Source organism: Trichosurus vulpecula, chromosome 7, assembly GCF_011100635.1.
Source record: "Trichosurus vulpecula isolate mTriVul1 chromosome 7, mTriVul1.pri, whole genome shotgun sequence".
NCBI classification, from domain to species: domain Eukaryota; kingdom Metazoa; phylum Chordata; class Mammalia; order Diprotodontia; family Phalangeridae; genus Trichosurus; species Trichosurus vulpecula.
Window position 1 is genome coordinate 200,649,181 of NC_050579.1, and position 25,414 is coordinate 200,674,594.

Consider the following 25,414-nt stretch of genomic DNA (forward strand, 5'->3'; position numbering starts at 1 on the left):
TCTCCAAGTTCATCTGGAGTTCACTCACAAAGGATTCATTGCTATGTCAAGTAGCCCTGGGCTTCAGAAGTCCTTCAGATCAGCTGGTTGTCATGCCACTCCATGTCCTGCTCCCCCGTAAAGAAGGGAAGCTCTGACATATCAAACAGGTTAGTATAATGATTACAGAATCCATGTGCACAGAAGTAATTTGAAAAGCTAGTTGATATTTAGATATATTTTAAGGTTTTCAAATATGTGCATTATCTTCTTTGATCCATGAAATAAACCTGGAAGATACACAGTATAGATGTATAATACATGTTTTATAGATGAGGAAACTGAGGCAAGAGAGGCCAAGTGGACTTGGGCATGGTCACACAGCTAGTAAGTATCGGAGACAAGCCAGCCTAGCTGAAGCAGCAACGTATCCAGAGGGAAAGACAGGAGGCAGCATGTGCAAGGCAAGTCAAACCACCACTGTCACCCTGAGCACTCAGACCACAATAAGGAAAATCCAGGATCCTGAACCCTAGAGGTCTGGAAATAGTGATATTAAATTTTGATATTAAAGAAGAGGCATTAACATCTGCTTTGCTACTGCAAACTAAGGACTAAGAGACATTTTCACATGACTTGCTGGTGAAACCTTCTATATATGTTGTCTCTCCCATTACGACAAGCTCCTCGAAAGTAAGGATTGTCTTATTTTCTATTTGTAATTCCAGTGCTTTGGACATAATAAATGCTCAATAAATTCTTCCTTCATTCTTCAGAGGTGGGACTCAAATCTAGGTCTTTTCTGACTCCATCTCTAACACCTCTTTGCCTTACATATTTTAGTGAGTAATTGTCTATTCTGTGACTTTCAAACTTTTGTGATTTCTACATGTTTTATTTTACTGCTTACCCTCTTAGTTCAGTTATTATTTACCAAAGCATTCAAATTTGCAAGATGTTTCCATGTTTTCTAAGAGATAATGGAACAGATTATTTAAAATTTGGATTTTTCCATTTGGAATTGAGAACATCCAGGATATATAATCAGTAGTTATCCAACACAATTTAGATGTATGTGTGTGTGTGTGATCAGATGTTTAGAGTTTCATATTAGTGCTAAGAGTCTCCTTTAAGGAAAACTAGACTTCAAATAGATATCGTCCAATCTGCCTCCTTCTTTACCAAACTCTTGAAAAACTTAGCTGCAAGTAATATCACCACTTTCTCAATGGACCCCTCTCATACTCTCTCAGTCTGGCTATTAAGCCTATGATTTATTTACACTGCTCTCATAGGTCATCATTAACGACTTAATAATCACCAATTCCATTAACTAGATTTTATTCCTCCCCCTGTTTGAACTGACTAGAGTATCTGACATCATTCCTCTCCATTGATACTCTCTATTTCCTTTGTTGCAAACACACTAAAGTCTTCTGGTTCTCCTCAGACTTCTTTAATTCCCCCTCCACTCTTGACTGTCTTCTTCCTGACAATTTAATGTGAAGTGGGAACTGAACCTCTAGGTTGTATTCTTTGCATTCTCCTCTTTCAACACTGTCTTCTTTGCTAATTTTATTCAATGTTACTGTTTCAACCATCAGTACCATGATGATGATTCCTAAAATCTGTATCTCCAGCTAAATCTGTGCTTTCTAGAACTGTATCTCCAAAAGCCTATGTTCCAAATCAAGAAACAGGATAGAAAATGAGCAAAAAACAAAAGAACCGGATCATAAGAAGCTACTAAGATGACAGAAAAGATCAAGACACAAACTCAGAAAATGACAATGAAGCCAAAGCCACCACAATCAAAGCCTCAAAGAAAATATGTGAATTGGACACAAACCCAACAAGAATTCCTGGAAGAGCTAAAAATGATTTTTAAAATCAAGTAAGAGTCTCAAAAAAAAAATAAAACCAAAGGAAAAAATAATGGAAAGACAATTAAGAGAATTATAAATGAGGTACAAACAAAACTAAGTAGCCAAAATTAGGAAGAAAATAGGAAACTGGGGGAGAAGGAATTTTACAACAAGTTTCTCTGATAAAGTCCTTATTTCTCAAATACTTAGGGAACTGAGCTAAATTTATAAAAGTAAGAGCCATTCCTTAGTTGATAAATGACCAAAAAATATGAACAGACAGTTTTCAGAAGAAATCAAAGCTATCAATAATCACATGAAAAATGCTCTAAATCACTACTAATTAGAGAAATGAACATTTAAACAACTCTGAGATATCACCTCATACCTATCAGACTGGCTAATGTGACAGAAAAGGGAAGTGACAAATGCTGGTGGGGATGTGGAAAAATGGGGACACTATTGTAGAGTTACAAACTAGTCTAACCCTTCTGAAGAACAATCTACAACTATGCCCAAAGAGCTATAAAACTGTACATGCCCTTTGACCCAACAATACCACTTCCAGGTCTGTATCCCAAAGAGATCGAAGAAAAGGCAAAAGTAACTATTTGTAAAAAATATTTATAGCAGCTCTTTTTGTGGTGGCAAAGAATTGGAGATTTTTGAGGGGATACCTGTCAATTAAACAACCACTGAACAAGTTGTGGTATTTGATTGTGATGAAACACAATTGTGCTATAAGAAATGATGAGCAGGATGCTTTCATTAGAACCTAAAGAGGCTTCAGAGAACTCACGCAAAGTGAAATGAGAAGAACCAGAAGAACATTGTGCACAGTAGTAGAAAGATTATTAAAATGATCAACTGTGAAAGACAGCTACTCTGATCAATATGATCAAAGGCAGTTTCAAAAGACTCATGATGAAAAATGCTATCCCCCTCCAGATAAAGAACTGATGAACTCTGAATACACATCAAACCAAACTTTTCTACTTTCTTTATTTTTATTGTTTTATTTTGTTTGTGCTTTCTTTTGCAATATGATTAGTGTGAAAATGTGTTTTACATGACCACACGTATAACTGAAATCAAACTGTCTTCTTCATGTTGGAGGTGGTGAGTAGGGGAAAGGGGGAAGGGATAGGAAGAAAGGAGAGAATTTGGAAATCAATTTTTTTCAATGATTGCTGAAAAAAATTTACTGTAATTGGGAAATACTTAACTAAATAAATAAAAATAATGTTTAAAAATAAGAATACAAACATTTTTAACAAAATGAAAATTTTGCAAAAGAAAATGCTTGTGCTTAAACAAAATATACAACTCTGAAATGAAATTCCTATATCTGCCATACTCTATGTCAGCTGTTTCCTTTGAAAGCCTTTCTTATTCTAAGATAAAAACTAGTGCCAATGTATTTATGTTTAGATTTTTTCCTTCCCAAGAAAAAGGTCCATTGTTTTAAGAAATATCTTTCTTGGTTAAAAATGTAAGTACATTAAAACAATAAATTTGTTGTTTATTTGCTATTTTTTGTAGTTTAACCAACAAATCATCAAATATACACCAACTATATGAAAAATCCTACACAAAAAGATCTGCCATGCTTTCTACTAGTAAGCTCACTGGCTACCTAAAGGGGAGAGGGGACAAGGCTGAATGTTGTACTCTTCCTCTACACAGATAAAATAATGATTGATGAACCCATCGTGAAAAAGAAGGGTATAAGAATATATGAATGATTTTCTTTCCTTAAGTGTGAATCTCTTATAAATAGAATACTTAGATTGAATATTGATACATGAATTAAAGTTTCAAGTACAGGTATAAAGACAGACTATATCTTTTCCTCAAAGATCTAAATTCAAATATGCTTATCAATAAAAGTTTATCCTCCAGATGATCAAAGAAGAAAAATATTCTTCCCCTCATACTGTTATAGTCTAGAAAGCAAAGATTATGTATAGGTCACCCTGAGGACAATGGAGAGATGCATGGTAGGCTTGAATAGGCTTGCTATGAAACCAATAAAGAATTGCCCAGAAATGTTATAAGAGATATCAGAGAGAGGTACAGTTGGAAAAAGGTTTGCATGGGTCACATCACTAGAATGAGGGAAGAACAGGTGTACAGCTTACATGCTCCATTTGTAACCATAAAACATCAAGAGAACTAGAGGTAGCTGATGGTGCACTGGATAGAGCACTCAGCCTGCAGGCAGGAAGACATAAGTTTAAATCTGATCCTAGACAATTACTAGGAGTCTGACCCTGGGCAAGTCACTTAGTCTCTGCCTTTCCCAGTTTCCTCAACTATAAAATGGGGATCATATTAGCACTTACCTCACAGGGTCATTGTTGGAATCAAATAAGACTATTTTTAAAGTGCTTGGTTGTATACAGTAACAGCAATATTGTTTAAGAACAATATTGATTGAATAACTCATTTTGACTATTATAAATGCCCAAATTAACTACAAAGGATATATGAAGATACTACCTGCATCCAGAGAAAGAACCAATAAATAGATATATAGAACAATTTTACGTGCATACCTGTGTGTGTGTGTGTTTGTGTGTTTAATAATGGCCATCTCTAGGATAGGGGGGTGGAAAGGAAAAAAAGAAATTTGCTTGCTAACTTTATCATATATTTTAAAAGAATAGCAAATTGTTCATGATAGATTTGCCATTTCATGTGCACTCATCTTTTCTTATTATACTATGTCTGAGCAAACTCAACTGACATATTGGTTAGCTGTGCTAAACTACTTGGCATATTCTTTCCATTCTTTTTTAATAAGGTAGAGTTAGAAATAACTCTCTGGATGAAGGAAGAGGAAAAAATGTATTGGGACTTTTTTTCAAGGTCCCAAAAAGAGGCAATCAAAAAATCATATTTAAAAATAACAATTTGGGGTTTTTACATAAAATTATAATTTCACAAAAGAGCATGCTAACACTCAAACAAATCTCAAAATATACTTCTGGTAACTATAACTTATACATATTGCTGCCTCAAAGGGATTGCCACATCAATAAGGTTATAAATCCAATGAAGCACATATCCACTTATAATATGTTAGCCTTTGAATTTTGCTCCAAAGAGCCATTTATCTTTATTTCATTTGCCAGGAAGGTAGAAAGGGAGAGGATTCCCTAAGGGAATCACTAATGTAGTCAATAAATATTGTTCATCCTTTGTGTCAAAGAGGACCGATGACATAATGGCATGATTTCTTGACAATCATGAATTGGATTGAAGTGAGGCAGAGTTGCACAAAGTCATCAGCCTCTCTCTCTTCCAGAGTCATCAAAGTCCAGTGATAACACAAAAGTCAAGATGACTGGCAATGGCCAGTCATGATGTCTTTGGTGACCAAGCTCTAAGTCTTCCAAAGTGCTTGTTTCACCTGCCTTCAAGGCTGTTGGAACAAATTGTTCTTGTCTACCCATTCCACAGGGGGAAGTCTTCACATGCTTCAAGCAGGCATCCTATTAACTCACCAACAGTCAACAAATATTTACTCATAAAGGAAGGAAGATAATCTCCTTGTATCTTCCTCTCCTTTTAAGAAAAAGAGCCTAACTATGAATCTGGCCCATGCATGCACAGCCCCAGGATGAAGCTTTCAAACAGGACTGGAAGCTCAATCAGCTCCACAAAGAGAGACACTTAATCGTGCTGTGATATTTTCACCTCTAACAATATTACACTCTTTGAGCACCTTTTCAACAGGAGGTGAATTCAAATTGACAAATCTCTATTAAGCTCTTACAATGCAGAGCATCTCCTATGATATCCAATAGAGGAATAAAGGTGATCCTGGATCCTTGAAAATTTATAACAAAGCACAAATTATTTCAGGACCTGTAAAACTGAAAGTGTCAAGTACAGGCCTGAGTATGTACTATGTCACTACAGGATTAGCCTCAGTTCAAAGAGGCTAATGATCATAATGACCATCAGTTGTTTGGCCACCAACTGATAGAATTTTTTGGTCACAGGAAGCTGTTAAATCATTTATTAGATGATGCCTTCCACCCTTCCTAACTACATTGTATTAATTCTGTATATGCTTATATTCACATATTCCATTTCCCCCGATTTATTGTGATCTCCATGAGAGCATAAAATATTCATGTGTTGTCTATCAATGTCTGGAATATAGGAAGTGCTTAATAAGTGTTATTTGATTCACTTTCAGAGAAAATTCAATTTGCATCAGCAAAGGTGGTACCCACCTTAGTGAAATTATAGATCCTTAAAGTAAATGAAAGATACAGGCATTCCAAGTATTTGGAAACTCAATCTTTCATCCAATCTAATTACAAAGGGTCAGAAAATGTGGTTTTTTCCCTTTTCGTATTGAGAGAAAATGTTTCCCAAACACTCTCATTGATGCAAATAGAGCAGTACAGACTTAGAGCAGGTTTCATGGAAATAACACCTGAACTAAATACCTCAAAGGAATATAAGGATTCTGAGAGATGGTTATTAGGAGAGAATGCATTACAAGCTTATAGGACGGTTTTTGTGAAAGCGAAGAGATGGGAAACCCAAACTCAAAAAGCTAAGGCAAACCTCTCATGAGGCATCCTCACCCCACACATCCTCACCAATTTGTTGGAACCAAGTCATTCCACTGTTCAGCTGGGCTTAATCCTAGTGTTGGTGTCTTGCCTGGACAGGCCAACCTGCAGCCGGGACAGGCCAACCTGCAGCCGGGACAGGCCAACCTGCAGCTGGGACAGGCCAACCTGCAGCTGGGACAGGCCAACCTGCAGCTGGGACGGATCAAACAGAATCATTTCATGGCTGTGCTAGCTAGTCACCATGCTCCACTACTGCTGAATGGAGCCAGGTAAGCCATGCTGCTGCTACTGAATTTGGGTCACCAGATAAGGCTGGACAATATTAGGCAGCTGTGGAGCTGGCTCATCTCCTGGGTTCTTTCTCTGGGCTTGATAACTATTGGAGAGTTCATCCCCTGGTCTCCTGGCCTCACTTGATGGACAATGGCAGTCTTTTTCCACCTTCAGACACTGGCGAAGCTAATGAATACTGTACTTTTTTCAGCTAGAGTGTTATGGAGCTCTTCCAATTAGGGTAATGACCCTTAGGTTAAGATCAGCAGAAGCTTCTTTTCTTTGTAATCCTTTAGAGTCTTAGCTCCTGAGGCTATTAGTCACATCCAAACAGGAGATGAGAGCAAGCTTTTCTCTCTCCATATTGCTTTGGGGTAATTAGTTTCAGTTCATTAATTTTTTACCTCCCAAAGGTTTTTTAGGAAGCTTAGGAAAAGGCACCTGAAGATACTCTGCACGTCTAGTTGACCTTTTCATAGCCAATTAAGATATTCTTTACTCTCACCCATTTAGGATAGGGAATATCTTCTCCACCTGAAGGCTTTCCCCTTTACCTTTCCATATCTGTCTTTTGGCTTCTGCGGACCTTCAGCTTTTTCTGAAATCTCACAGGAGCACCCACCTTATACTAGTATTCTTGTTAAGTTAGAACATAGATTCTGTGCAGGGAAGGAATACAAAATAAAATTAGAAAACTATGCTGAAGTCGGATTCTGGAGGGCTTTAGGTGTCAGTCTAAGGACATTGGTTTTGTTGAGGGAATTGTTTTCTTTTGGGGGATTTGAGGGGTTTTTTTTGGGGGGGGGTTGATATTAGAAACAATAAGGAGCCACTGAAGACTTTTAAACTAGTAAGTGACATGCCATCTATGTCTTATGATATTGTTTTGGAGGATAAATTGAGTAAGGGAGATACAAGAAGTATAGAATCCAATTAGGAAACTATTATAGTCGACCAGTCATGAAGGGAATACATTAAAAAAATGTTAAGACTTTATTATGTGCCAAACACTAGAGATAGTGACTTCACCTATCTCACTGGTTGGAAATTGACTCTCCCAATCCAATTCAATACCTTCTCTACAATTTATATTCTTAAAGAGTTGTTTAAAGCCCTGAGCCAGTATAGATATAGCAAAGGCAAGAGTTGAATAGATGTCCTTCTGATTTTGAGGACAGATCTCTAGGCACTGACACATTGCTTCTCAAGTGCTAAGAATTTTTTAAAAAATGAAGACAGTCCCTTGAGCCTACATTCTAATACCGGAAACAATGCATATAGAGGAGTAGAGGCAATGTACATTGCTTGAAAAGTTAAGGGGATGGGGGTTGAAACCATATGGCAATAAATTAATGAACTCTCTCCCAAAACAAGGAAAAGAATCTGAATTAGGGTAGTCACCATGGGAATAAGGAAAAGTACTTTGGATTTGAAAGGTGACTATAGAGGATAATAATTGGAATATCTTCAGTAGTAAGAATTCTTCATCCTTTAAGAAGGGATTCATTTGAAAACAGCTAGAAGTAAAGTTACAAGTAAATAAGGGTATGGTAGAACTGAGAAATATTGTTTGGGGATGCAAAGAAACATGTAACTTTAAGGTTTATTTTCTTCTGAGGTTAATAAATTAGCACAAAGGACAAGTATATACGTACCTCAATTTTGGCATTTATTCTGAGGCAGAAAGTTTCATTGACTAAAGAGACTAAATATGGCAAGTCATGTAAGAAGTGGTTACTCTAATGCAGCACAGAGTTTTTTATCAACTAACATATACTGTTGCCTTAGACTACATCCCTTATGACCTAATTTACAAAATGCGATTCTCTAATTATTAATACCATGCAAATCTGTAAGCAATGTACATTTGATTGGTGCTACACATGTAACACAAAACCTTAAATAATATGTAATCTATTTGTTATAGACTGAAATTTAACCTTAAAGAAGAAACTTCATAATAAGTAAATCTTCTATTGCTTTACCTGAAATTCCATTTTGAACAGCTCATTGTCTCTCTGATTATTGTTTAGAAAAAGGGAAGTTAAAATGGATACTAAGGAAGATTGTTTAATTTATTCCCTCTTATAAACACATTTTTACATGGCAACAATCCAAGATAACTTTTAAAAGGTGTACTTATACATTTCAGCAATTATATGGGGAGAGATGGAGGGGATTGTATTCAAAAGGATTTTTTAAAAGTGTTGGGTATTCATCCATTTACATGTTTCAATGCAAAACCCATTTATATTCCAGCATACATTTTTTTCCTTTAAATGATTTCTGGTCAAAAGTATAAGCCTGTAAAATATTCTTTTTCTAAATTATTCAGGGAATGCAATTAGACCTCCTCAAATCTTTGGAAGGCATGTTCAGGATGGAGGGTTTAATACATTCATATTCTACTTTGTTTTACCCAACCCCAACAATAGTTCTTTGCTTTTAAAAAAGCATCCTATTGGAATATATACATGTAGTAGCAGAAAGGAGATTTTCCCCAGCTATGGACAAATTAGAATTTGTAGAGATAGGTGAAGGCTTACAAGGCATGACAGAGAATTACATTCTTTTTTTTTCTTAATTGTGTTGATATGTCTGGTTTCTACATCACTTTCATTTTTAAGTATATATCCAGAGAGCCGTCACTTATATTATAGAACCAAAAAGAAAATGAGAAGGGAAAAAAAACAGAAGTTCAGCAAAACTAATACACCAACTGAGTCTGATAATATATGCATTGTTCCACACACACAGTTAAAGCATGGAATTTCCCATAACATCTTAGCACCATAATTTGTTCAGCCATTCACCAATCTAAGGGCATCTATTTGGTTTCCAGTTCTTTTCACTACCAAAAAATAAAATCTATTATAAATATTTTGGTATATATGGGACTTTCAAGTCACTTCATGCCATCCCTCTCTAACTACCCCATATTTAATTACCTTCAAGTGGTACAGCTTATAGAGTACTGGACCTTGAGTCAAGAAGATCTGAGTTTAAGTCTTGCCTCAGACACTAATTGTGTGACCTTGAGCAAGTCATTTGACCTCCCTAAGCCTCAGTTTCCTCAGCAGTGAAATAATAACAACACACTTAGAAATAGCTAGCATCTGTAATGCTTTGAAGTTTGCAAAGCAATTTACGATCATCTTATTTGATACTCATAACAACAGGTCAGTGCTATTATTATCCTCACTTTACAGATGAAGGAACTATGGCAGATAGAGGTTAAGTGACTTTCCCAAGGTCACACAGATAGTAATTATCTGAGGCTTGAGTTGAACTCAGCTTTTCCTACCTCAAGGTCTAGGACTCTATACACTGCACCACCTAGCTTCCTCAAATGGGGATAACTATAGTACCTACCTCTCATAGTTGTGGTAAAGATCAAATGAGATAATATCTATAAAATATTCTGCAAACCTTAAAGGTAAATATATATGTATATATGTTGGTATAGTTGTTGTTCAGACATGTCCAACTCTTTGTGACTCCATTTGGGATTTCTTGACAAAGATACTGGAATAGTTTGCCATTTCCTTCTACAGCTTGTTTTGCTGATAAGGAAACTGAGGCAAGCAGGGTTAAATGACTTGCCCAGGGATACTCAAGTGTCTGATAGCAGATTTGAACTCAGGAAGACAAGTCTTCCTGAGTTCAGGCCTGGCACTCTATCCACTATGCCACCTAGCTGCCCTAATATACATGCATATATACACACACACATATATACACATATATAATATACCATATTTCACCACATAACCATTGCTGGTTTTATGCCAAATTTTTGCAAAAAAGTAGGGTGTGACCATTATGTGAAGCTTTTTAAAAAAAATTGTGCCACTATTACTTAAAAATTGTTTACTACTAAACTGTCTTTGGTGCAAAGTTAGGATGCATGGAATATTCATGAATACACTTTACAATTGAATATTGACAATGCATGTGCACTGAGAAGTCTACACCAGCAACTTGTAATGTGCAAGAGAAATGCATATCCATATACCCCTGGTGAATACATTGCTGCTCTGTTTATCTTTTAAGTAGTATGATAAACCAAATTATACCATGCAACGATTACAGGATGAAAGGTTATAAATCAATTTTTGGATTGGAAAAAACCAGGGTGCTACAATCATGTGGTGGCTATGATTACACAGTGAAATACAGTATGCACATTGTTATTATTTATATGCATACATACACACATATACTTGTTTCCACCATTAGAATGTAAATTCCTTAAGACTAGGGATCATTTCATTCTTTGTCTTTGAATTCCTAGAACATAGCTCAGTACCTGACAAATAGTAGGCACTTAACCTGTGGTTGATAATTCTAAATTGTTTTCCAGAATGGCTGGGCCAATTCTGCATTAGCACAATGGCTTTTCAACAGCCCCTACAATATTGACTATGTCCATCTTTTGTCACCTTGCCAGTTTGTTATGAGTGAGGTAAAATCTCAGGTCACTGATCTACATTTCAGAGACATATTTTCTTATGAGCACCAAAGGCATTCATCAATGTCAGGAATGCCTGGCACAAAATCCAAATGCACAAAGAACTTGGTATCGATGGAAAGGTTCTATAAGTACAACTTGTTTCTAGATGGCATTCTGGTTGATTGTGTGAAACCCCATGACACTAAGGCATCTTCCATAAAACACATTTTCAAAAAGATCGGCTTAGACATGTACACAGGAAAATCAAAGTGAATAAACAATAGAGATGTTCCAGATTGTGGTACTTATTTAGTTGTATAGGTGATCCAGGTTAGTCCATTAATCTATGCACTTTTGACTGGCACCACAGATGGACAGTGAGCTAAACCCAGAATTAAATAGAAGGAAATTGGGCTGGAACAAGATGAAACTATAAGTGATTTTAATCATCACAAGCTGCTTCTTGTTATGATTTTCCCCCCAGCAGAGGGTAACCTTTATTTCAGCCCACAGGAAATCCTGAATGATAGAAACCACTCATAGGAGAAATATACACTGCTATTTCTACCCCCATCAAGGCTATCATACATCAAGGCTACTCAACTATAATATTTAATGCAGGGGGAAGCTATTCAACTTTGCTGTTGTTTGAATAAGCCAAACTTCATAAATAGACACATACAAAAAAGTAAATATGTGGAGAGGGAAGGAGGGTACTGTGTACTCAGAAGAGTTGGCTAAAATTTTAGTGGATTTCTGACTTAGAAGAACAATCAACTCATAAAAGCTAGCATTTTTTAAAAAGAGAGGTAAATGGGGATCATTGACAATATTCTATTTTGAGGGGAATGAGAGCTTTTAGAAACAAAAGAACCCTTTAGGCAGAGATGAGTAGCTTAGGGCCAAAACATTTTGTTGTCTTCTTTTTCCCTTTGTTTTCAAAGGAAGTATAACTGGACTTAAACACAGGGCAGAAGAAATTCATAGGATTATATATCTGGAGCTGGAAGGAAACTCAGAAGCCATTTGCTGAAGACCTTAATTTTCCAAATGAGGAAGGTAGTCCTAAGGGAGGTCCAGTGGTTTGCCCAAAGTCAGATAGGTAGGAGTCTTCAAAGGCAGGATTTGAACTCAGGTCTTCTGAGCCAGTGTTTTTCTTTGTACAAAATGAGATAATACATGTAAAATGCTTTGCAAATCTTTAAGCCACTATAAAATGTACCATTCCCATAGCATGCTCATAATTGACAATAGTACTAGCAAAAGTACTTGGTTATCATGAAAGTTAAGCCAGTAGACTGCTAACTTCTTTTAGGGAAACAAGTGTTTTCTTTTAAAAAGTACAAGGGAGCTTTGTTATTACATTGTTAAATTTTCACACATACACACGCACCTGCACACAACACAGAAACCTATCTAGGATAGGGTTAGAAACTAGACCCATGCTTTCATTGGTATCAGGACCTCCCAAGTGAGGAAACTCCTATGCAGGTAAGCACCTTCTCTGCAACTTAAAAATCTCCCTAGAGCACTGAGAGGTTAAGGGACTTACCCAAGATTTTTCGTTGTTTATTGTTCAGTTCTTTCAGTAGTATCTGACTCTTTGTGACTCCATTCTGGATTTTCTTGGCAAAATAATGGATTAATTTGCCATTTCCTTCTCCAGAGCATTTTACAGATGGGGGACAGACACAAAGAGGCTCAAATGGCTTGCCCAGGGTCACACAGCTAATAAGTGTCTGAGGCCAGTTTGAACTCATGAAGATGAGCCTGACTTCAGACCCAGAACTCTAACCATTGTACCACCCAGCTGCCCGACCCAAGGTTACACAGCCAATATGTGTCAGAGGCAAGATTGGAACCTCAGTTTTCCCAATGCCTACATCAGTTCTATATATATTATATCATACTGATCCACTTATTTCTTTGTGTCTCTCTCACTTTGTCTATTCCTCTTCTCCTCTATCCTCCCTCTCTCTTTCTCACTCTGCAACCCCTCTCCTCCCTTCCTCTCTCCCTTTTTCTCCCAGTCCTCATCCCCCCTCTCTTCCCCATCCTTTCTTTTTCCCTGCCCCTCCTTTCACACACATTTTAGAAAACAAACTTTATACAACAGTTTTTTTTTTCCATAAAATCCCCTCTACTACAATGCTAGGCAGTAATCCACTGCTTGTTGACACAGCAGCTGGTACCAAGAACAGGGCTGAGAGAACTGAGACTGACCCTGAATATCATCATGGTATAGACTTTAACCCTGGGGCAGAGATAAGGTTGAGTAGCGACAGATAAGAGATTTGCCCTAAGCAGAAACCAGACCAAGAACTGGAGCAGAGAACTCAGCATGAGGGGCATCCCAGGCCTGAGGAGCAGCCAACTAGGGACTAGTAAGCAGAGGAAAGCATGGATCAAGTGATACAGGCAGCTTTCAAAAATGTGGGCAGCATTCCTCCATCTTCTCCTCTGCTTTCACTATTCTACTCCAAAACCAAGAGCTGGATTCTGTGCAGCCCCACCACCCCCTCCTATTACTTTTGTATAACCTATTGGTATGGGGAAAGGTTCAGGGATATGGGAAGGCAGTATATTCAAATAACTGTGCCATAATTTTTTCCATGGCATTTTTATTAGGTTTTTAAAAGCATAAAGTGACTATATACAGTTGATCCCTATACAGTACAAAGATGTAGTTAAGACTGAGCTAGGAGAGTTCCCAGATGTGGAATTAAATTGGAGTCATAGAGATTTCTTGAATATGTGTGTGTGTGTGTGTGTGTGTGTGTGTGTACATATATATATACATACAAATGTGTGTGTATATATGCATATATTAGCATTATTTTCCATCAACTCTGAAGCAAGACTACAGACCCTGGCCAGAGACTGTTACTTCTTTGCCAAGACATTTGGAGCCATTTTGTTTGGGAGGATGAGTGACTCAGGTGAATTAGAAAAAACTTACGGCACATGTGCCAGAGAAACCTTAACAAGACCATTGCGCTGGTCACTTGAGCACGTCACCACATAGTGGGCAAGTTATATATTACGTTTCCTGACAAGTTAGTTAACAAAGCAATATCTTTCCTGTAGACTTAAGAAAGGTGATAAAAGAAACACCATAGACTGATACCGAAGCACCTCATGCCACAAAACATACCTATCAAGCACACCCAGAACCCCCACCCAGGTAACACATCCAACTCCTAATAATATGCACCATCAGCCTACTGCCCTTGCTATCAAGAAGAGCATGGCCAAGGATTCCCAAGCAACTCAGATTTTCTGTTACCTAGTAGCCTCACTTTCATCTTAGAAAAAAAAAACAGGATGATATTGAAATAAACAGTAATCCTTGCTGCCATTCTCTGGGCCACCATTCTTGGAATTCCCTGAAGGGAGGCCTTTCCTAAAAGGTCTCTCTTCTTTTTCTACTCCTAATTCACCAATTAGGACTCCTTGCTTTGCCCATTCCTTGATTAATATTATCTTTCATTGCCTTCTTAATGGGTGGGGAAGAGGCTGAAGGGAGAAAGAGAATTGGGAACTCAAAGTTTTAAAAAATAAATATTGAAATGAAGTACAATTATTTTTAAAATTATCTTCCATTCTTCCCTTCCCCATCCCTTACTAAGAGGTTTCTAAGATAGAAACTAATCTTCATTGTAAGACTGCACATCTTTCCAAATTCCGGATCTTGACATCACAAAGTATGATTGTAAAAGGAGATTGAGTTCATTATCATACTGCGACACATCCACATTCACTTGTATGAACTATATTATAAACAGGATGGAAAAGGAAAATAAATCGTCAACAGACAAACTTGATTCAAGACATTTAGTAAAATCTTAAAGCACATGGGCTCAATGAGTCGATTTGCACTCTCTCCAGGAGAAATGTTTGCTGACTGAATGTCTACTTTCCCAAGTGATGGTGCCCAAGTGTTGCCTTGAATAAACAATTGGCGTGCTGACAATTGTATTATATGATATAATATAACTCTGGTTATTTAAAAAAAGTATACTGGCTTTCTAAATTTTACTTGGGAGACAGATTAGACTTGTTCTGCTTGATATCAGAGGGTAGAATTAAGAGTCATAGTTGGAAATTGCAGAGAGGACAATTCAGGTTTGATATCAGGAAAATCTAACCATTAGATCTATCCAAAAGTGGAATGAGCTACCATGGGAGGTGCTGGTTCCTCTTCATTGGAGGTCATTAAGCAAAGGCCAAATAAGCATTTGTCAGGTATGTTGCAGACAGAATCCTTGTTCAGCTGTGGATTGGACTAGAAAAGTCTCTTCCCTTCGGACTCTGCAGTTTTATAACATTTTCTGCTCGTCTGTAAGTGAATTATTTCTAAAGCAAGTTACTGTTTAAGTCCTAGCTACTCACTCGCATCTTGCAGGTAACAAGCATCCCAGCTGAGAACAGTGTATAAATATTTCTTTAAAGCTTTAGCATCAACTATAATTAGTCGCTAATGACATTAGATTATTAAACTAACAATTTCTTAGTGGAATAGATTGTCAGGAAGAAACTATTTCTTTTGTAAGTAGCTATACAAAGCTACGGATTTAAGTAACTATAAAACCACCACATTAGAGAAATGTCAAGGTCTGAACTTGAATACTAATTAAGATAGGAAAATCAAATACATGTCAATTGCACAGAAACCTCCAGTGATAGACAAAACTGCAATATGCCAATTTTCCCCCAATGTTATTCAGATTATTCCCAAACATGAACAAGACCAATGCAGAGAAAGGGCATAAAATAGAGTGAGTAATAATTAGAGCCAAAGGAACTAAGCCTCCCCAGAAGTTTGATTTAAATATTTTCATTCCTATATATAGATGTCAATATCTTACCTTAGATATATAGTCACAGAGAAAACACAGATTTATTTTTTCCCTTTAACTTACCTCACTTGGGAGGAGGCTGGAGCTCGTCTCTGGACTCACTGCTTCTACCTGAAGACAGGTGTTGATCTTTTAATGAGTAGTGAGACTGGTTCCATCTGAAACTTCCTTCGCTCTTATTTCCTGAAGTTCTTGGCACTACTCACAGCTGATGCCAGCAGCACTTCCTGAACACTCCCACAGATTTCCCAGCCCTAAGGGGCTCATTTTTAACCCGCCTAAGAGCCAGGATGGCTACATGTATAATGTTCTGAGTTCTGCCTGTACAGTGTTCAAACCATACCTTAGCTTTGTGGGTAATATTTGGCAAGTGAAGGAAGATGAAGCAAGAGGAAAAATGGATGTTGCCCATTACTGAGTACTCAAGGAAAGTCCAGAAGTTCAGAGGTAAAGATTATCTCTTGGAGGCTTAAATGGGAATACTACATTGAAGGGAGTCACATACAAGAAAAGCCAAGAAATTCCCATCTACATTTCCCTCCATTTCCTCTCCCGTATAAACCAGTCACCAAAACAACACGACAGACCTACACTTCCTAGAGCACCCCTATCAATTAATCAATAAGAAGAATTTATTATGCACCTACAGTGTGCTCAGCACTACGGTAAGGGCTAGGGATAAAACAGTGAAACAGTCCCTCCCTCAAGGAGGTTATATTCTAATGTTCTCTTCTAAGAACTATAATCAGGAGTGATTGGGTGCCTAATGTAGCAGTACCTAGAGAATCATAGGCAGTCCTAACCCCTACCAAAAAAAGCACATGTTCATACAGATGGGCCCTACCTATTTATCCAACTGTGGCCCCCTCTACACCTCTATTTTAACATAGGAAGATGCAGATATCCATTATTCCCCAAGAGGCTACAAGTATTCTTTCTTTTGTAGCTTCATGATTTTTGTCAAAGGCATCATCCAGTATCCTAGTCTCCCAGATTCAGAACCTTGGCATTTACACACACACACACACACACACACACACACACACACACACACACATACACATATATATATATATATGTGTGTGTGTATGTGTGTGTGTATATGTGTATATATATGTACGTATATATGTATATACATATATACACACATATACATATACACATGTGTGTGTGTATACGGGCATGTATGTATATGTATGTGTGTGTGTGTGTGTATATATATATATATACATATGAATAAGTGGGGGAGTGGGGGTTTATGTGGGAGTATAAGTGTATATACACACACACACAGAGGCTCATTGAGCCACCTCCTTTAGGATTTAAGTAAATGACTTGCAATTTTATCTGGTGAGTATTTATTTTCCTTTTTCCAATTCTTTTACTATATAGCTAAGATTGCAACCAAGAATAATCTATCCAGCAAAACAGTATAATACTTCAGGGGGAAATAGAGGATTTCCAAGCATTCCTGATGAATAGAAAATTTTACATTCAAACACAAGACTCAAGAGAAGCATTAAAAAAAACATGAAAGAGTAATCATAAGGGACTCAATGAAACTGTTTATAGTCCTATATGGGAAGCTGATACATGTAACTCCTAAGAACTTTATCAGTATTAGGGAAGTTAGGAGTCTGCATAGACAAAAGGCATAGATATGAGTCGATTATGTTGGGATGATCTCCAAAAAAGTATGTAGAGGTGAAAAAGAGGGATGCACTAAGAGAAGGGGAAGGGAGAGGAAGAATGGGACAAATTTTCTCACATAAAGGAGGTATGCAAGGAAGAGATTTTATAGTAGAGGAGAAAATGACAGGGCGACAATGCTTGAAACTCACTCTCATCAAAGAGGGAAAAATACATACATACACACACACTCAGAATAGGTATAGAAATCTAATTTACTCGTTAGAGAGGAGGGGAAGAGGATAAGAAATATGGTGGGAAGAAAGTGACAGGGTAAAGGGTGGATTGGGTGAAGAAGTCAGAAGTAAAACAAACTTTTCAGGAAGGACAGGATGGAAAGAGAGAGAAGGATAAATAGAGGGAAATGAGATGGAGGAAAATGACTATTCTGATTAATGCAGTGATACAAGACAATTCCAAAGGGCTCATGATGAAGAAATGCTATCCACCTCCAGAAAGAGAACTGATGAGCTCTGAGAGAAAACTGAAGTATAATTGTCTCACTGCTTTATTTGCTTTATTTTCTAATATGGCTAATATGGAAATATGTTTTGCATTATTTCACATGGATAATTGATATCTTGTTTGCCTTTTCCATAGATGGGTTAGCCAGGGGAGGGAGGGAAGAAGGGAGAGAATCTGGAACCCAAATTTTTTAAGTAGAGTGTTAAAAATAAATAAATTAATTAATTAATGACCAATTTTTTAAAAGACATATAACAAAATACAAACTGAGTAGGCAAAAGAAAATAAAACTTGGGCATTTCTAAAGTGTAAAAAATAAAGCAAGGGGTAGCACATGGTAATAGATGGCAGGATAGCTTTAGGTTCAAGTTCTGCTTCTGATAATAGTAGTTCTATGACCACAAACAAAATGCTTAAATGACAAGTTGCTGATCTGTGTAAGGAGACAGAATTTCTATACTGAGAGTTCCCTAAAGTGATAAAATCATAGGTCTAGAGGTACCTATATTGCCTTACACAGGGATAATGGGTTTATAGTGTAGAATGCACATACACACACATACACACACACACACACACACGCACACACACGCATACACACACACACATTTAACTTAAAAAGGCTACAAGCCATGACTAAAGTGGAGGGAGAAGTGGTATGAAATTTTTGTTTGCAGATATTTGTGCACTCAATGCAGCCTCTGACTGAGAAGAGTATGGATCAAATCTCTGCCACTTGTACTAATGTTGGCCTGACATTCAACATCAAGAAAGCAGAAGTTCTACCCCAGCCAGAGCCACACTATCCGTACGTGGAACCATTGGTTTCAGCAAATAGAGAAATTTTGAATGCGTGGATAACTTCCCTTACCTTGGCCGTATACTTTCCAGGGATGTTCACTTTGATGGTGAGAATGATGCATGCATTGCCAGGGTTATCTCAGCATTTGGGAGGCTCCAAAAAAAGTGTAGGAGAGAAGAGGTATTAGGCTTCCCAACAAATTGAAGATCTACAGAGCTGTTGTGCTGACTTCACTGTTGGATGGCAGAGAAACCTAGGGAGTATACCAGTACCATGCCAGGAAACTAAATCTCTTCCATTTGAATTATCTTAGGAAGATTCTGAAGATTACCTGGCAAGACAAGGTACCAGACACTGAAGTCCTCTTTTGAGCTGAACTGCCCAACCATTCAAATTCTACTGCAAAGGGCTCATGTTTTCAAATGCCAAACATACGTTTACCTAACAGACCATTTTACAGAGAACTCAAACAAGGCAAGTGCCCACATGGTAGTCAGAAAAAGCTATGTAAGGGCATTCTCAAGGTCTCTCTGAAGAACTTTAGTATCAATTGTGTGACATGGGAGACACTGGTACAGGACCACCCAGCATGGCATGCTTGAATCAAAGAAGGTGCTGTGCTAAGTGTGCAAAGCAGAATCACAGGAGCTCAAAAGAAACATGAGATACACAAATTTAGAGATATCTCCATCACAAATGTTCATATGGACTATTTGTGCCCAATCTATGGTAGAGTCTTCCGTGCTAATATTGGACTGATCAGCCACAGTTGGACACATTATACCTTGACCCCAACATTGTAATGTCATTGGTCCTCTTTGAGTACAAAGGACAAACAATAACAATATATACCACACACACACACATACACACATACATATATATTTTATATATATATATAATATATATATATGCACATATACATTATACACATGTATACATATGCGAAGATATTACATATAGCCAGTGAGGGAATTTGTTTTGGTTGACTCTCTCTCTCCCTCTCTCTCCCCGCCCCCCCCCCGTCTCTCTCTCTATATATACATATATTTGTTAAAATGAATTTGTCCTTTTTTGATAGTATAGGTTATGAGAGGGAGAGAAAATAAATTTCTCCTAATTAAAAATGTTTCTTAGAGAGATGAGATACTATGGATGTTGAATGTTGCATGCACTTTCAAATAAGTTGACTATATTATTAGTTTTACATAATTGTTTTACTTGGTTATCACAGATGAGTAGTAGTTTATAAAAATAAATATATCAATAAAACTTTTTAAGGCCAAATATACATATATACATATATTATATATATATAAGCACACAAATAGACATGCACACCAATAGATAGATAGACAGTGGGTGGACGGAACAGAGTAGGTGCTAAATAAATGCTTGTTAATTGGTTGATGTCATCTTTCCTGTTAGTAATCAATTGGGTGACACAGTGGATAGAGCATTGAACCTAGAGTCAGGAAGACCTAAATTCAAATATGGTCTCAGACATTTATTAGCTGTGTGACTCTCAACAAGTCGTTTAATCTGTCTTTCTTAGTTTCTTCATCTAGAAAATGAGGATGATAATAGTACCTACCTTCCAGGATTGTTGTGAAGATAAAATGAGATGATATTTATAAAGTGCTTTGCAAATCTCAAAGCATTATATAAATACAAGCTATTATTAATATTACGCAATTCACCCATTCTAAAATGCCCTGACTGCTCCTCTTCCTTTATCTATGTCCTACCCTTCCCTCAAGGCCTAACTCTAGTCTACCTCCTTTTTCTTACCACCCTTGCCTTCAAATTACTACCATTAATTCAACTCAACAAACAGGAATTCATATAAACCTGCTATGTACAAATAAGATAAGGCATATGATATAATTTATTAACTTTATTACTATTTAAAACAAAAAAAACCCTTAAAGATCATCTAGTCCAATCCCTTCATTTTATAAGTGAGGAAACTGAGTCACCAGAGAGGTTAAGTGACATGTCTGAATTTGCACAGATAGCAAGGGCCAGAGCCAAGATTGGAACCCAAATCCATTGACTCCAAATCCTACTCTTACCATGCTGCCTTAGAATATTATTATTCCATTTTAAAGATAAACAAATTGAGGCCCAGAGAAGTTAAATGACTTCCTCATGGTCAGATAGTCCATAAATTACTCAGCTAGTATTCAGACTGTGTACTCTTGATTCCAAGTTCATCATTCTTTACCCTGTACCACCCTGTGCCTTAAAATAATCATTCATATGCTGGAGACTGCTTGGGTACTAACTCTTACTGTTCTCTAGTTGTTTGATGTTCCTAAGTCTAGTCTCTCTAACTATATTGTTGCTCCTCTAGGGTAATAATTATGCCTTGTACTTTTATTTCAGGTATTTGACAAATATTTATTGTTTCTATTCAATGCAACAAACATTTATTAAACACATACTACACATTAGGCGCCAGGGACAGTGAAAGAAAAACAATACACTTCTTCCCCTCAGGAAATTATAACCTACAAGAGAAAAATAAAGGTAATTTTGTCCTTTATTCAAGAAATTGGGTTGTTTCTCAGCCTAATACAAGTAGTAGTCACTTTGCCAAATGAAACTCATCAAAAAAGGGCCCTCAGGCCTAAGATCACACTTTCCTGTGTTTTTAACTCATCCATGGATGACTGACTGACCCACCTTTACTTATTCCAGGTCTCCTTGGAGTCAAATACAATTACATTTACAAGATGGTTAATCAGGTTTGGAATATAGCCTGTGGCTTTGAAACTGATAAAAACTAATTGTCCTGTGATCTTAATTCCAGGGTTTTAACCTTTTTTGTGTCCCAGGACCCTTTTGGCAATCTGGTGAAGCTTATGGGTCCCTTCTCAGAATATTTTTAAATGAATAAAATAAAAACACATGAAACTACAAAGGAAGCCTAACATAATGAAACAGTTATCATTTAAAAAAAAAAACTAAGTTTACAGACCCTGAGTTAAGAACTCTGTCTTAATTTAACTAACACCAGGTCCTCACCCACTCAACTAATCCGGTGTACCCTAGAAGATAAACATGAAATATGCAACTGGAAAGTCATTCTGTTGTATTTACATAAAAATATGTCCCAAAGCATCTCAGACTTAGAAGGAAACGCAGAGGCTTTCTAATCCGATATAATTGTCTTCTCCAATTAGAGTGTGAGCTCTTTGAAAGCAAGAATTGTAAAGCTTTTTTTTTTTAAAAATCTGTGTCTTTAGCACTTAGCACACTGCTTGGCACATAGAAAATACCTAATAAACACTTTTCATTCATTCAATAATTCTCCCTGACAACATAATTTGAAGATAGTCATCAAGTCTTTGCTTGAAGACTTCTAGTAAAGGAAAACTTACTAACTCTTCAACCAACCCATTCCACTGTGATGAATAAAAAGTCCAAGAGACATAATTTCTGCATAATTAATCATTTTATTAATTATGACTAGTGAATAATTAATTTTTAAAATGGTCATTTGGCTCTCTCTTGTAAACCAAAGACCCCTCATGGAGGCCTACTGACACTTGTATACCCTGGGAAGAGTGGGTATTCCCAACAGGTTGGAATCAACTCTGTTTGGTTAACAATTAATGAGAGAATGAATATAATATATTATGAATATATATTAATGAGGAGGTAGGCAAAAAGTCTTAGGTCTTTCTACAGAGAATATGACCTAATCATGAGACTCAGCCACCTACAGCAGTCTGGGCAAAAGAATCCATCTCTACCTAGACCCTGCTGGTTAGTTTTCCCCTTCATATGCTAGGTCGACCTAAATTCTAACAGAAGGTTCCAAGGACAGATAGGGGCTTATATAGGCAAGATCTCATTTAGGTTGGATTCTGTTAGTAAGGTCTCTTAATTGGGTGGAGTCCTACCCAAGATCAAAAACCATGTACCTCAAGGATTTGGACAATCTCATTTATCAGCAATGTCCTTTGAATGCTGGCTGAATAACCTACAAGGGGTTGACTTCTGAATAAGGAAGTAGAAAAGGGAAAACCTTAATCTCAATTAATAATTGGTTATTAATGTAAGAGAGAAATAATCATTTCTCTCACCACCTTTGAACACCTCTAATTGTTGGGAAGCTTTTCCTGGTATCAGCCAAATTTGCCTATTGTCAATTATCATCCATTGCTCCTAGTTCTCTCCTCTGGGGCCAAGTGGCAAAAATCTAATCATTCTTCCATGTGACAGCCTTTCAAATGTTTAAAGACAACTATCATGTCCCTCTAATCATTCTCATCTCCATGCTACATTTCTCTAGCACCTTCAACCAGTCCTCCAACAGCATAAACTAAAAGCCCTTAACCATGCTGGTTGTGCCTTTTTGGACACCGTCCAGCTTATCAATGCCACTTTAGGACGGCTGTGCCCTAAAGGTCAACTCAGCATTATTTAAGATAATGGAAAATTTGGGGCATAGACTAAGTACTGAAACTAAACTTTGATTTGAAGCATTTGCTTACATTGCATCATTTTATGAGCTGTTAAGCTTTAGTGAAAAGAGCAGATAGATCGGATATCATTTTTTTAAGTCCTGGTGCTAACAATTCCTCCAGGCTTCACCTCACCTGAAAAATGAAGGAATTGGAACTGGATTAATGTCTCTATGAGACTTTATGATATAATGGAAAGAAAAATGGACAGAGAATCAAGAGACCCTGATTTTAATCCTGATGTCAACCTGAGCATTATGAGCAAGCTTGATCAAGTCACAACCTCCTTGTCTTCAATTTTTATGAGCGCAAAATGAATGTTCTCCTATGCGTTGAAAGGCAGGTAGGTGCAATGGGTAGCCAACGTCAGAGAAAGTAGGACCTGGATTCAAGTTCCACCTCTGAAATACTGACTGTACATAAGCAAATCACTCAATTTTTTTTTTTTTTACCGTGGGAGTGACCTTAGAGGTAATGTAGTTTGATCGCCTCCTTTTGAATTGGACTGAACCGGTAATTTCTTTGGGACAGCTAGGTAGTGCAATGGTTTGAGCTCTAGACCTGCAGTAAAGAAGATCTAAATTCAAATCCAGCCTCAGACACTTACTAGCTATATGACCCTGGGCAAGTCTCTTAACCCTATTTGTCTCAGTTTCCTAATCTATAAAATGAGCTGGAGAAAGAAATGTCAAGACACACCAGTGTCTTTGCCAAGAAAACCAAACAGCATTGAGAAGAATCAGAAAAGACTTAAAAATGACTTAACAACAATAAACTACCACTTAAAGCTCAACTACTTTTATAGTCCCTCTGGAGAAGTCCATAGCCTTCCTCTGACCTTTATAATAATGCTTGCAAACTGCTTACTGTCAGAAAATCATTGCTATCAACCTAATCTCTTTGCTTGGGAAGTTTGTGCTACTTTAAGCTTTTGGCTAAACCTTTTCATTGAGACCAGTAGGTGGTACAGTATACGGAGTCAGGAAGACGAGTTCAAATTCAGCCTTAGACGCTTCTGCGGGATCCTGGCTAAGTCACTTAACATCTGTTTACTTCAGTTGCCTTAACTGTAAAATGTTAGTAACATCACCCACATCTCAGAGTTGTTGTGAGGATCAAATAAGATACCATTTATAAATAACTAAGCAAAATGCTTGGCACATAATAGGCACTATATAAATGCTTATTCCTTCTCCATTCATTCCGATTTCATCATAACTACCACCTGCTGAAAAGGTACTAATGTTTTTCCCTAACTGTGTCTTCACACTACAGTCATGTTATATTTAGACCTGATTTAGACCAGCCTGATAGTTTAGGTGCCAGATTGGAAAATAAGATATTTGCTGACCATCTCGCAATTAATGAAAGAAGGCTTACTTAACCACAGAAAAGATTTGCAGCAAGAATATACAGTTATTCCTTCCACATGCTACTTTATTCATCACTCTCTCTCTCTCTCTCACTCTCTCTCTCTCTCTCTCTCTCTCTTTCACTCTCTCTCTTTCACTCTCTCTCTCTTTCACTCTCTCTCTCTCTCTCTCTCTCTCTCTCTCTCTCTCTCTCTCTATATATATATATATATATATATATATATATATATATATATGCTGGATTGGCATATGTAATAGCAATTTAGATTTGAAGATCTTTCCCATACATTAATAGGCCATGCTTATGTCACAGGAAGCCTAAGTCACATGTGGTAGAAGAGGAGCTTCCTGAGAGGAAAAGGAAGTTGTGTCACAGGAAATGCTGAGAGAAGCAGAGAGTCATTATGGCTGTTAATGCCCATAATGATAGTTAGAGCTGAGGTAAAGAAATTGTCATCTGTATTGTTATTATTGCCCTACTGATACAGTATAAGAAATTAAATTTTAATTTTTGAGGAGTTTTCTGAAGTGGCCAGCAGATGACACAGAAGAAGTTTAGAAACTGTGAAAAGCATAAAATATA

At 37.1% G+C, this 25,414-nt stretch overlaps 1 protein-coding gene across 1 annotated transcript in view; it reads left to right on the forward strand.

Moving 5' to 3' along the window:
- Positions 1–6,436: 6,436 nt before the first annotated feature.
- Positions 6,437–25,414, forward strand: part of IMPG1 (interphotoreceptor matrix proteoglycan 1) — a 318,324-nt gene continuing 299,346 nt past the window's right edge. The window contains exon 1 of the mRNA XM_036768304.1: positions 6,437–6,711. Coding sequence (XP_036624199.1) covers positions 6,437–6,711 — 275 coding nt within the window. The remainder of the gene's footprint in view (positions 6,712–25,414) is intronic.